General features: G+C 50.8%; 1 protein-coding gene across 1 annotated transcript; it reads left to right on the top strand.

Moving 5' to 3' along the window:
• The first annotated feature begins 4,575 nt into the window (after positions 1–4,575).
• LOC122690353 (melanoma-associated antigen 9-like) lies at positions 4,576–6,377 on the top strand. Its single transcript, XM_043897389.1, has 4 exons — positions 4,576–4,593; positions 5,183–5,262; positions 5,409–5,470; positions 5,545–6,377. Exons 1-4 carry the CDS (start codon positions 4,576–4,578, stop codon positions 6,375–6,377), a joined length of 993 nt encoding a protein of 330 aa, XP_043753324.1.
• The last annotated feature ends 7,508 nt before the right edge of the window (positions 6,378–13,885 follow it).

Below are 13,885 nucleotides of genomic sequence, written 5' to 3'. Positions count from 1 at the left end.
CACATGGGTCTGTTGGTCAACATCCCCAAATATCCTGCCACAGCAGAAGGATGAGGATTCAGGGAGAATTCAAGCCTTGTTTCAATCCGATCTGGGATCCTCAGATGGGCACTCCTTCAAGTCACCCTCTGCCCCTTCCATTCACTGCTGTATGCACAGGGCTGGCACAATTTGTTGGATTTCGAGGAATCACTGGGATGAGCAGCACAATCAGAAGTACTTGAGTGAGAAGGCAGAGCAGCCCAGGTTGTGCTCAGCGTGCTGCCAGTGAGGGCTCTCACCCTGCACAGAGCAGCAGGCAGCACCCTTGTCTCTGGGCATGTGAACTGAATCTGAGGAGCCTGATGTGGACTGCAATTGCTACCACAAGTGCTGGGCACCGAGGGCCCCATTCCAGGCAGTGACTGTCTCAGGATATGCTAGATGGGTCTCTCACTGCCTGGGGAGTGGCTGGTGCACGGATCTGGATCTGGGGTGCCAGGAGGTGGATGATACAGCAGGACTATCCTGCTTTCTGCAGCTCCCCAGGTGGCGTTAGTGGTGAAGAACCCACGTGCCAATGAAGGAGATATGAGAGACACAGGTTTGATCCCTGGGTCAGGAAGATACCCCATCATAGGAAATGGCAATTCACTCTAGTATTCTTGCCTGGAGAATCCCATGAACAGAGAAACCTGGTGGGCCACAGTCCATGGGGTCACAAAGTGTCAGACAGGACTATAGCAACTTAGCGCACACACACAGCCTGATTTCTAGCTGGGGACTCCTGGAGGGAGTGAAAATGAATTGAATTACAACCAGAACCTGATACTGCTGAAGTAAAACCCAGTGGAACATGAGGGCGCAGAAGAAGGACTGGGCATCACTGCAGCCTTGACATTTGCTGAGCTTCGGGCTTCCCTGGTGAATTGATGCTTTTGAACTGTGGTGTTGGAGAAGACTCTTGAGAGTCCCTTGGACTGCAAGGAGATCCAACCCATCCATCCTATAGGAATTCAGTCCTAAATATTCATTGGAAGGACTGATGCTGAAGCTGAAACTCCAATACTTTGGCCACCTAATATGAAGAACTGACTCATTGGAAAAGACCCTGATGCTGGGAAAGATTGAAGGCAGGAGGGGAAGGGGACAACAGAGCATGAGATGGTTGAGTGGCATCACCAACTCGATGGACATGAGTTTGGGTAAGCTCTGGGAGTTGGTGATGGACTGGGAGGCCTGGCGTGCTGCAGTCCATGTGGTCGCAGAGTCGGATATGACTGATTGACCTGAACCAAACTGATTCCTGAGTCTGTGCAAATATCCACCTGACACACCAGTCAGAAACAGCCTGACCTTTCTTTAAAAAGTACTATCTCAACAGATACAAAGAAGAGACTAAATATAGGACTGGAGTATGAGATAGATCGAAACATAGTAATAGCAGATACTCTTTAACAATTTAAGTATATATATGGTGGCTCAGTGGGAAAAGAATCTGTCTGCAATGCAGGAGATGCAAGAGACTCGAGTTCAATCCCTGGGTCAAGAAGATCCCCTGGAGAAGGAAATAGCAAACCACTCCAGTATTCCTGCCTAGAGAATCCCATGGACAGAGTAGCTGTTGTGCTACAGTCTGGGCTGCAAAGAGTTGGACACGACTGATGCAATTGAGCAGCAGCAGTGTAGTCCAAAAATTAATATATAGCTAAAAATCCAAATGTACACCCACATATACATGTTTAGTACAGACATTGTGGTTCAGTCATGTCCGAGTCTTTGCAAAACCATGGACTATAGAGTCCATGGAATTCTCCAGACCAGAATACTGGAGTGGGTAGCCTTTCCCTTCTCCAGGAGATCTTTCCAACCCAGGGATCAAACCCAGGTCTCCCGCATTGCAGGTGGGTTCTTCACCAGCTGAGCCACAAGGGAAGCCCAAGAACACTAGTGTTGGTAGCCTATCCCTTCTCCAGCAGATCTTCCCAACCCAGGAATTGAACCAGGTCTCCTGCATTGCAAGCAGATTCTTTACCAACTGAGCTATGAGGGAAACATATAATCTACACACACATATACATACAAATCTGACAGACACCTCATAGACATGTGAAATGTATTCATCAATATGAATGAGAATTAGACAGTGAAAAGGACAGCACTCCAACAGGATCAACTATTATGGCTGAGCGCTGAAGAATTTGATGCTTTTGAACTGTGCTGTTGGAGAAGACTCTTGAGAGTCCCTTGGACAGCAAGGAGATCAAATCAGTCAATCCTAAAGGAAATCAACCCTGAATTTTCATTGGAAGGACTGATGCTGAAGTTGAAGCTCCAATACTTTGGCCACTTGATGCAAAGAGCCAACTCACTGGAAAAGACTCTGATGCTGGGAGCAATTGAATGCAGGAGGACAAGGGGATGACAGAGCACGAGATGGTTGGATGGCACCACAAACTCAATGGACATGAGTTTGATCTAACTCTGGTAAATAGTGAAGGACAGGGAAGCCTGGCACGCTGCAGTCCATGAAGTTGCAAAGAGTTGGACATGATTGAGTGAATGAACAACAACCAACAGGTAATATTATCTAATCATCAAACCAAGGGTTCCCCTAAATCACCTGCCACTACTCATCCTCTTCACCTAAAACCAAATATTTTATACAAAATGTTTTCCAAGTATGGTGACTGCTGAGGGGCCCGCATGGGAAGATGTGTGGTTCCTCATGCTCCCCCATGGTCATGGGTACAGCAGGCCCCCATCCAGCATCTGTCCTGGGACTGCAGCCTTCTCTCAAATGTTAAGGAAGTTCCCTCCTGAATGAGGATGAGGGGATCCAGTCACCCTGGAACAGAGGTTCTCATAGAATACAACTCCACTCCTACTGGGACTCCTGGGGACCCCGGTCCGGGCTGTCAGGCTGAGCCCCTCCCCCACCACTTCCTCAGTGACTCAGGGAGTCAGAGTCTTGGTCTGAGGGTACAGTCTCATGTGGACAGAGGGAAGGGCCCACATCCTGAAGAGACTCGAGGTGAGGACAGAGGGTCCCCAAGGGATGCATGTGTGGCCCTCCGGACAGCCGTGGGGGACCATGGGATGTGGCGTCCAGATATGACGTCACTGACCCCGCTGAGGGGGAGAAGTGACGGCCTGGGTCACAGAGCTTGCGTTCAGGTTAGCAGACTGAAGGAGCCTAGCTGTGCTAGGAGTCAAGGTAGAATCCTGATGGGGGCACTGGGACCCCAGGACATACAGGTTGTCACTGCTTTTATCCCTGGGAGACCCCGACAGGCTTGTGGGAACGAGCCCTCACTCCTGCTTTCCTCTCAGGGGTCCTGGCTTGGGGAGATGCTGGCTCTAAGGCGAGCAAAGATGGCAGCTGAGGGCGGTGCCTAGGTGAGCTGGGAGTCAAGGTGACAAAGAGAAAGAGGGTTGAGGAACCCCTGCGGGATCATCTCAGCTCTGGGAAGCCCTGGGCTTGGAGCCCTGATGTCATGTCCACAGTCGCCTCCCGGGGTCTCAGGGCAGTGAAGCCGTTGATGTGAGGGTCCTGCTTCGGGTCAACATAGGGACATCCCCGGACCTGCCAGGGCTCAAGATGAGGACCTCGAGGGAGGACACAGCGAACCCTACAGGTCCTGGCACCTGCTGTCAGCCCGGGGAGACCCTGGTGGCGGCATGAGCACCGGGTCGCAGAGACACTGGAGACTTGATCTAAGAAGAGGGGCCTCGGAGGGTGAGGGGCCTCAGAGGGTGAAGGGGAGGATCTTAGGTTCTGAAAGAGTCTGGGTGAGGACCCTGAGGGAGGACTGCGGGGACTCTGGCCCTGGGGTAGGATGAGCCCAACATACATGGTCTCACTTCCTGATATCTGGGTCTCAGCCTGGGGTCCTGAAACAGGGGGCAGACTTCCTGACATCCGGGTCTCAGCCTGGGGACTCCACATATGGCAGGTGGACTCAGGTGCGCCAATTCCCAGGTCCCGTGGTGAGTTAAGTTGAGGACACTGAGGGAGGACTAGGGTACCATGGACCACAATCAGAGGAGACCGCAGAGAAGCCCGTCTCTCTGTTATCAGTCCAGGGTGACCCTGGGGTAGAATGAGTGAAACAGGCATGGTCTAACTTCCTGACATCCGGGTCTTGGAGAGACTGGGGCCCTGGTATAAGGGGCGGGGGCTTCAGCTGGGGAGAGGGGAGAATCCAAGATCCTGACTGGAGGCAAAGTGAGGTGCATGAAGGAAGATTGAGGGGTCCCTGCGTGAGGACTGATGGAACCTCACAGATCCCCGCCCCTGTAGTTGGCCCTGGGAGCCCTTGGGGTGAGAAGCGCACACTAAGTCTGTCTGACTTTCTGACATGCGGTTATCAGAGAGACTGGAGACTTGGTGTGAGGAGCCGGGCCTCAGGTAGGGAGAGGACAGAGCCCAGGTCCTACCGGGAGTCAAGGTGAGGACACTGAGGGAGGAGGGGAGCCCGACCCCAGAACAGAGGGCACCCTGGTAGTCCCCGGGCGGGATGATCATGTGCAGAATTTCCTGACATCCGGGTCTCAGAGAGCCTGGGGACCTGGTGAAAGTAGTGGGGTTTCAACATGGCAGACGGGACAATCGTGGGTCCTGACTAGAGCTTAGGTTCCATGCGAGGAAGGACTGAGGCTGTTAGACCCCAAGGCAGGGAGGGATCCTTGCTCTTGCGGGGGAGGTGGGGTGGTGCTTGGAGGGCCCAGAGCGAGGTGAGCAGTTTATTATTAATTCGGGGCATTAAGGTGAGGTGTTCTGGTAGAGGGTGGAGGCTTCAGGTCTGCAGAGGCTGGATTCCCTGAACCCCGAGGGGGTACCGAGCAGACGCCCGCCCCTCTGTTCAGTGCTGGGAGGCCAGGTAGGATGTGAGGAGAGGTGAGGATGGAGCATCTCCCCGGCCCAGGACACGCTGGAGGCCCTAGGCAGGTGCGGCCACATATGGGGCCCCTCAGCACTTTCTGTCCAGACTTGGCTCTTGTTCTGAGTTTCCCTGCAGGCACCCACAGGGGGAAAGTCCAGGCCATTCCAGTGGAAAAGTGAGCACTACACATTAGCCCCGTTGGGACTACCCACCCCAGATCTGGGGGGACCTCACAGAGTCAACCCCTCCTATCAGCACAGAAAGCCTAGGTCTGTGCCACAGTCTACCCTGAGGTGCCCCCTCCATTTGTCTCACAGGGGCTCCAGGAACCAGGAGGCGAAGTTGGAGGTCTGAGTCTGTGTCCTGACATCACAGGAGTGCCAGGAGTCAAGGTGAGGTGGGTGTCCTGAGTGTGCACAGGGGCTCCCCATCCCAGAACAGAGGGGACCTCAAAAGGCCCTAATCTCCCCACCTTGTCAGCCCCAGAACCTCGGGCTGTACTGGCTGCACCCTGAGCCAGAATTTCTCTTCCTCACTTGACAGGGGACTGACCACTGACGAGGAGCTCCCCTGTAACACGCTAGAGCAGCCCTCAAGGAAGACCGGTAAGTGGCCTCAGTCACAGCCACCCGTGGCACATTTCAAAACTGAGACCATTTACACTCTCTCTCTTTCCCAGGTCAGGGGTCTCCATTTTCCCCCTGCCACACCCCTAGCGGGCACAAGACCCCAGTCATCATGGTCCCAACGAATGAGCTCTGCACTTCTGAGGAAGACCTTCAGGGCCAAATCCAGGCCCAGGGCCCAGTGGAGGTGCAGCTCCTGGGGGCTGAGGCAGAGGATGCCTCAACCCCTCTGGCCTCCTTCCCTCCAGTCTCATCTTCCTCTGCAGCCGTGGTTGTGGAGATCTTGTTCAAGCAGGCTCTGTATGTGATGACGACTGAATTACTGGAATTCCTGCTCCTGAAGTATCGCACCAAGGAGCCAGTTTTCCAAGCTGAAATGCTGAATACGGTCCTCAGGGATAACCAGGCCAACTTCCCAGTGGTCTTTCGTAAAGCCACACAGTGCCTGCAGCTGGTCTTTGGCCTGGATGTGAAAGAGGTGGACCACAGAGAGCACATCTATGTCATGGTCCCCACCCTGGGCCTCACCCTCAATGAGATGCAGAGGGATGGGCAGAGCATGCCCAAGGCTGGCCTCCTACTGACGGCCCTGAGCAAGATTGTCCTAGCAGGGGGCCGGATCCGTGAGGAGAAGATCTGGGGAGTACTCAGCAGGATGGGGATATTTGCTGGGATAGAGCACTGCATCTATGGGGAGCCCAAGGAGCTGCTGACCCAAGTGTGGGTGCAGGCGGGGTACCTGCAGTACCGTCAGGTGCCTTACAGCCACCCTGCTCGTTATGAGTTCCTGTGGGGTCCCCGGGCCTATGCAGAGACCAGCAAGCAGCAAGTCAAGGACTATCTGCGCAGGGTCAATAGAAGGGGTCCCAGGTTCTTCCCACCCTAGTTTGCAGTCATGTGAGGGAGGAGGAAGAGGGGCCCTGAGCCAGAGTAGCAGCCAGGCTTCTTTCAGGCCCACATCCAGCAGCTTGTCCTGGGGATAGGAAGGGAGGCTGATCCTTCCCTCTGTGTTTGAAGAGGGAGCATTCAGCCTTCTCAGTCGTGACAGCCTGGGCCAGTTTGGGGCACTGGTGTGTAGCATCTTTGACTTCCTGTTCTCTACAATGCCATGGAGACTCACTTCTGTTTCCTTTAGAAAATTTTCAAATGTTATTGCTTTTAATAGGAGGCTTAATGAGCTTCAGTGTCTTAACTATGTCAGTAGCGTTGATCACAGTGTGTTTGTGCTTACCCAGTTCAAGAACAAGAGTTTTGCTGTTTTGTAAAAGTGATTGCAAACACTTTCACTTTATTTTGTGACCCTGAACAAGATTACATGAACTTGGAATATAACTACTTTGGAAATATGATATTACTTAGTAAGAATTAAGAAATAAAATGTATTTGAGGTGAGTTCCTCTATACTTCTTGTCTGTCATTTTATACAGCTAAACTATCTTTGTTCAATTGGATTTTTTCAAGTTATTATTTAAGAAAGTACAAAAAGCCTGATCTGACTTAATAAGTGCCCCACTCTGGCTCATTTATTCCACAGACCTTCATGGAGCCTGTGCTCTGTGGAAGGTCCTGTGTTAGCAGTGGGGACACTAGGAGAAGCAGGACTCCCCAACACCTCGAGTGATGATCTAAGAGCTGCAGTCACATGAGGAAGGTGGAGAGACATCCCCTAGTTCCACAGAACAGGGCAACCAGGGGCAGGGTCCAGGAGGAGCACTTGAGTGTCGGTGCCTGAGCCAGGGTGGTTTGGGGCTTTGGGAAGCGGGGTTCATTCTGCGAGAGGTGATTGTGATGAGGGTGGATGGTGGCAGCAGCCAGTTATACACAGTGTCTTATGAGTGAGAAGAATATCTGAAATGGGACATATACATTAGAAGATCCTCTTCTGTCCTAGATAAATTTCCTGGGGCTGGAAGGGAAGTTACACTATGGTCAGGAACAGTTAGACACCTGTTTATGCTGCTTGATCAAGGTACACCAAAAATTTTCAAAATGGGGAGGGGTGAGTGGACTTTGGTTTGCTGCACAATCTACTCAGTCTTAGAGAATATAATTGAAGACATCTTGTTAAGCACCCCCAAACTTTTGGTAGGATTTTAATGTAGTGTCTTCTTTGAAACTGGTGGTTGTGCACTTAACCTAAAGGATCAGCTTATCCAGGTGGTCAGGCCCTAAAGCAGTAGATGAGGAGGGGTTATGGAAACCACAGTGGCAAAATCTGTACTGAACTTGAATTCACACACGTCAGAATTCTCCTTTGAGGTGAAAAGTGCTGCTTTGTGCATATCCTAGCTAGATTTTATAAAGAAAACTCCCGCTGTCCTTGTCCTCTCACTGCCGCTTGTCTGATACCTGCCCCTCATGAAGCTCATGGCTGTCGGGGAGCCTAAGGGCACCTGTGCAGGTACTTAGGCAAGTTCCAGCATGTGGAGGCAGTCGGGACTCCCAGTGGGGCAGACTGTGTCTAGTATCAGGGGGCAGGGGCACATCCTCAGCCCGCTGAGACTGTGGGCAGGCATCACTGCAAAGGGAAGGGCAGAAAGAGCACTGGAGGGAGCCAGGAGGACCCCTCCCTGACATTCCCAAGAGCCTTAGAAACTAAATCAGATCTTGCATTTGGAAGTGCCAGCACAGAGGGATGACTAGAAACAGTTGGAGATTCAAGGCACCTTTGGCTTTCTCAAAAACTCCTCAACGCACGACGGGAATTGTCTTCATCACAAGCTATACCTACTGGCTGCTGTCTGTTGAGCACCGAATACACTGCAGGGCAGGGGAGAGACTCCAGGTCCTTGTTCACATCTCTTCTCCCTCTGCTTCCTGGAAGCTGTCTGCAAGGAACATGGGATCCTAGGTAAATCTCCAACAGTTTGGGAATAAATGCATGATCAATTCACCAGTTCAAATACAAAGACAGAAAAAAAACTTTTCATACAAATAGCAATAGCACGTTGTTTGGAGAAAAAGCATCCCAATTGTGCTGATATCTGGGGTGCTGTGGGAAAGATATTCTGGATGAAGGTGGTGCCACATCCATGGGGCTGAGGTCCCAAGAAGCAGGAAAGGCTCCTGCCTGCCTGACTGATGGAAGCTCTGTCCAGGTGCCGTCCATTCAGGGCCAAGGGTGAGGACCTGGGCTCTTCCCAGTGGCACTGGTCTCGTGAGTCAGCAGTGAGTGGTTGTGTGAAGCAGCATCTTAATTCTCTGCCCAGGAATTGAACCTGGGTAGTCTGGATGACAGCGAGGAATTCTAGCCAGGAGACTAGCAAGGGCTAGAGGCTGCAAGCTGTTTTTTCATGGATCATTGCCTCCAGTGAAAAATGCATTTATCACAGAGGCAGAAACTGTAAATGCAGATACAAAATTTATCATTAGAAACATAGCACAAGTGGGAGATCACATAAAGAAATAGTTTAGTTGAGACAGAAGCAAGGCAGAGATGCACTCCTGGAGAGAAAGAGTATAGATGTCACACCTGGTGAGCAGGAGCAGTCAAGAGGCAGTAAAGTCATTTATATAAGGCAGTACTTCTGGAATTTTGTCTTCCTTCAGGCCAATTATCTGGTTTCTTTTTCCACATGTGACCTACCCTGGGGCACTCCCCTGCATTCATACACACACCCCTCAGCCAAGATGGATCTCAAAGTGAAGGTTTCTGTGAGGAGCAAGACTCACTATGGTCTGGTATTATCCCTTGACTTTGGCCCCACAAGGAGCTTTTTTTCACATGTCTGATGTCTCCCTTGTCCCAAAAGATGGGGGAGTGGAGATCCTTTTATCCTTTACTCAAACAGGGTTTTACCCCTCTGTCCTTGCCATGACTGTTTCCTTTAGGTATTTATAAGAGACAAACACAGGCTATTTATGCTGTCTCTATTGTTCTATTCATTTCAGGGAGCAAACAGGAGGCTGATTGTAAATGCCTCAACTGTACCCAAACTGTCCCTTGTCACAGGGAACACTAACATTTGTTAAGTATCCAGCCTAAAGCCCACTTCTTTGTGCCCCATGAAATGCAAACAGGAGGCCAGTTGAAAATATCTAACTTGGAGTCCATTCATCCATACTCCTCTCCCTTACTGTGTGATGCACAAATACTTTCATCATGATAGTAGTGGTAAATGCCTACTAATTCTGTTCGTATAGTCTCTGGGACAAGAAGATGATCTGACTTGCTAAAATAACCATCAGGGCACAGAAGCCTTGAGATATAGCTTTGTGATTGAGTCCAACACAAGTACTTGGAAGTCATAGTCCTTGAACTTTGGTCAGGGCACAGGGATCACCCCTGCCCATGACTTCAACATCCAAAGGCTAAGTCTCTGTGTCTAACTTGCACTTCATTCTGTTGTTCACTTCTGGTGCCATTTCAGAGCACGATGGTCATAGTAATTTTCAGAAGGCAGACATCAAAAGGGAAGACCCTGCAGAGATCAACCTAATCAAGGTGAGGGCGTCAGGCCACTGTATCATTTCCACATTGATCCTGTGAGTAGTCTCTCACAAAGAGCTGCCCCCAGGGAAGCAGCCCCTTCAGTGGAGGGTAATTCCTGAGAAGACTTTTGGTCTGAGTCCTCATCCACCAACACCATTGGCCCTGGGCAAGTGAGTGGGCTAGTGACAAAGAGGAGATCTGGGTGGCACCACAGAATCCACTATAATCCACCCCTCCCAACACTGACATACACTCCCTTCATCTGGAGAGTTTGCCTGATCTGAGGACAGCTCCTTGAGGATTCTGGTTGGTCTCCTCTCCTCCTAAAGAAGCTCAGAGAGAAAGACTGGACTGCTGCCTCACAGTTGCAGCAGCTGCTGCATCACAACTGATGGTCACTCTCTCTTGCCTGAGATCCCTTCTAAATCCCCTGTTCTCTCAGCCAGGACCTCAGCCACTTCCAGTGGCTTTCCTGGTGAGGTAATACAGACATGTCCCTCAGGGCTCTGAAGCCCTGGGCCCGATGCCCTTCTCAGACCCTTGCTCTTGGACTTGTCAATTCACCACTGAAATGGGGCAGGAACCCAAGACACATCACCTGGCTGTTAGAGATGTTTCCTCGCTGTTCTCCCTGTGCCAGAGTAACCCACACACTCCTTAGGATCAAGGTCATCTCCGTCTGCCAGGATGGGGACAGTTCTCTGTGTGTGCTGGTCCCTAGCAGGAGGAGCCCAAAGTGCCCAGATGGGAACCATGGCTCATGGGTCAGTAGGACTGTTATTGTGTCTCCTGGGGGAACCTTCTGGCTTTGGGAATAGCCTGTCGTGTGTCACCACCGGCAAGAGGGTAACCAGTAGCCACATGAGGCTGGGTATTGTGAACTCAAATGGGCTTAGTGTGTTCCCAGGGCCTGGCCTTCTACCTTAACATAATGTGAAGTCAAATGTAAATAGCTAGATGTGGCTAATGTGGACAGCCCTGTATGGAACTACAGAACTTACTCTTAAGAACTGGAAGCACAACTTCCCTTGTGGGTCACTGAGAGTGGTGGCAGGTGGGGTCATGAGTCCCTGGGAGTGGTCGTACGGGGAGTCATAGATCTCTGGGAGTGGTTGTAGGTGCTTTCATAAGTTAGTGGAAGTGGTGATCAGTGGGGTCACTCTACCCTCTGGTTCAAGGACCATGCATCTTACCTCATGGGGAACTAAGGATGACAGATGTGGAGCATGTCTGGTCCCTGGAGGGTGACACCTGGGTGCCACGGGCTCTCATATCCCAGTGTGCACCCCACTTGTGCTTTGTAGAGGTCATCCCACTGTTCCAGAAGACCAGCAGCTTCTGGATGGTGGGGGCTGAGACAGTGACTTTGGATCCCATGGCCACTTGCCCTCTGAGCCCCCAGTGTGCTGTTAAAGGATTTCTTGGTCTTGGAAGGTTTTGTGAAATACCCTGTGTCAGTCAGTTCTGTTTTCTATGAGCCCTCAAATAGTGGCACCAGACAAGGTGCTGCAAGCAGGAAAAGCAAAACCCACATCTAGAATGTGTACCTATCGATTTCAGTAAAGATGAACCTGTCCTCCTTCAAGGATGGAAGTGAGATGTTGTTATCAACTCACCATTAGTGGCTCAATGATCTTCTAGAGCGAGGGTGCCACTGAGGTGTCAGCATGACTCTGTCCATGGTAGGGCAAACACCTGGTAGGTGCCATAGCTCATCTGGCCTGCTGGTGGCACCTGTGCTGCTGAGCCCAGATGCAGCACCATCCTTGGCCCCATGGCTCCTCCACGCATGAGAGCACTGTGCAGCCCTCAGGGACCACTGACAGAGGCTGGGTGCTCTCAATTCTTCAGGCATTGGGTCTTCATAGATGTTTCTTGCCTCTTGTATGCTGCATGCTTTTGTGAGTAGTAAGAGGCAATGCAAATATCTTCCCTTTTGGTATCCCTTCCTATAGGTTCATTGATGTACCCCTTCTCCAAACCTACATGTGGCAATCTACCAAAATTTCTCATTCTAAGTACCTGACCGGCTGTCCAATCCATTTTCCATCATCCTTAAGCCCATGTCTATTCTTGGCTCAGGTCATTTCTTTTATCCATATATAGTGGATCCCTAGAGGCACCATCTGAAGTTGCATCCACTGGGAGGGGATTTCTGCTCACCACTGTCTCTATGGCCATGTGTGGTGGAGGTGGTATTGCAGCAGGAGTTCATTTCCACCTGCAGTTGCAATTCAGCCAACCCACCCCTCGTCTACGCTCAGCATTTCTACACCCCCAGCAGCTGGTCTGGAAAGAACTTCCTGGTCCATTAATCTCCAGGAATAAACTGCAGCAGAGGTGCTTGTGACACATTTGCAGGTCATATTGGGGTTTAGCTCACCTTCTTGTAATCTATGGCCCTGCTTGGGTGTGATCTCCTCAGAGACGCCACTTCTGTTTTGTGGTGAATTACTGTTGCAGTCCCCTCCCTCTGTGGGTCTGACAGAACCTAGCTCATGAGGACCACTGACTGCATGCTGTATGCCGAGGAGGTGGCCACGTGTTCCAGCAAAGATAACAAACCTGGCAAAGCAGTTGCTGTCGAGGGAGTGGTGGGCCACAGTCCTCCTTGGGAGCCTATAGGTTTGAGTAGGGTCCAGACCGCTGAGGAGGTATGGTGGGGACCACCTCCCTGCATCCTTTTGGTGTTAAGGGTGTCATTCATGTTCCTCATCTCCCAGACCAGAGGGAATCTTGGTTTGTATTTACTCTCACGGTCAAGGTGCAGGGAGTGCACTTGATTTCCCCCGCTCTGATAGCTTCTATACTAATGGCCTTGCCCAATGGGCCTTGTGCCCATTATCAAGCCCATTTGTTCTAATCACACATCTGGAGGTGGCAGGCAGGAGCTCTCTGGGTCAGATCTAGGCCAAAACTCCGTATGTTCCTGGTGCACACATGCTCCCACTCCTTGGAGACATTGACAGAGTGAAGGCCTGAGTATCACTGTCCACAGCATCCCATTTCTAGATGTCCTTACAATGTTTGCGTTTTTCCTCTCTCGCCTGCTATCAGTCACCAAGGTAAACGATGCGGGTCTCTTTGTGGGACAGACTTGGGGAACGATGGCTGCATACATCTGTCAGGGTGTTGCAGAGTCTTTACTCATAAGGATCCCTCCTGCCCTTTGGTCAATGGATTCTGTGTCTGACAATTGACTCAGGTGTGCGAACTGGGGAAGATGTCATGACTCTCTTGGAGCACTCTCCTGCATCCTCCTGCTCACTCATCTTTGTTGTCTATCAGACAGTAAGGAATCTGCCTGCAATGCAGGAGACCTGGGTTTGATGCCTGGGTGGGCAAGATCCTCTGGAGAAGGGAGTGGCAACCCACTCCAGTATTCTTGCCTGGAGAATTCCATGGACAGAGGAGCATGGCGGGCTACAGTTCATGGGGTCACAAAGAGTCAGACACAACTGAGCGATGAACATTTTCACTTATACTAATTAAGTCACAGATTTGTGGATGGCTCATCTCTCTTGACCCTAAGAACACTGTCCTGTTAGCAAGTTCTACACCTCTCTGCAGATCAGAGCCTCTGGGTGCCACATCAGTTTTGCTGCTTTTACAATAATAGAGATCACATTCCTTTTGAAATTTAAGTGCCACCTGCTGAATTGAAGGGGATGTGATAAAATCTTCCAGGTTTTTGTTTTTTTTTTTTTAATTACAAGAAACAGTGTCTCTGGAGTTGACACCTGCACATGAATAATGCCAGAATTTTCTGCCCACAGGGGCTGCTGTGGGCACCATCCTCCTATGGCTTTCCAGGGTCTGACAAACCAAATGTCACTCGGGCACTAGTTGTGAACACACATGAGGCAGCTTGGGAATTTCAACCAATGAACCCTGTCATGACATTAAGAGGATGGCGATTCCTTATCAGGGAAGGGTGAGAGCAACTGGTGAAATTTAACTTT

Source organism: Cervus elaphus, chromosome X (genome assembly GCF_910594005.1).
Source record: "Cervus elaphus chromosome X, mCerEla1.1, whole genome shotgun sequence".
NCBI classification, from domain to species: domain Eukaryota; kingdom Metazoa; phylum Chordata; class Mammalia; order Artiodactyla; family Cervidae; genus Cervus; species Cervus elaphus.
Note: the sequence above shows the minus strand (reverse complement) of the source record. Positions and strands in the feature narration are given on the sequence as shown.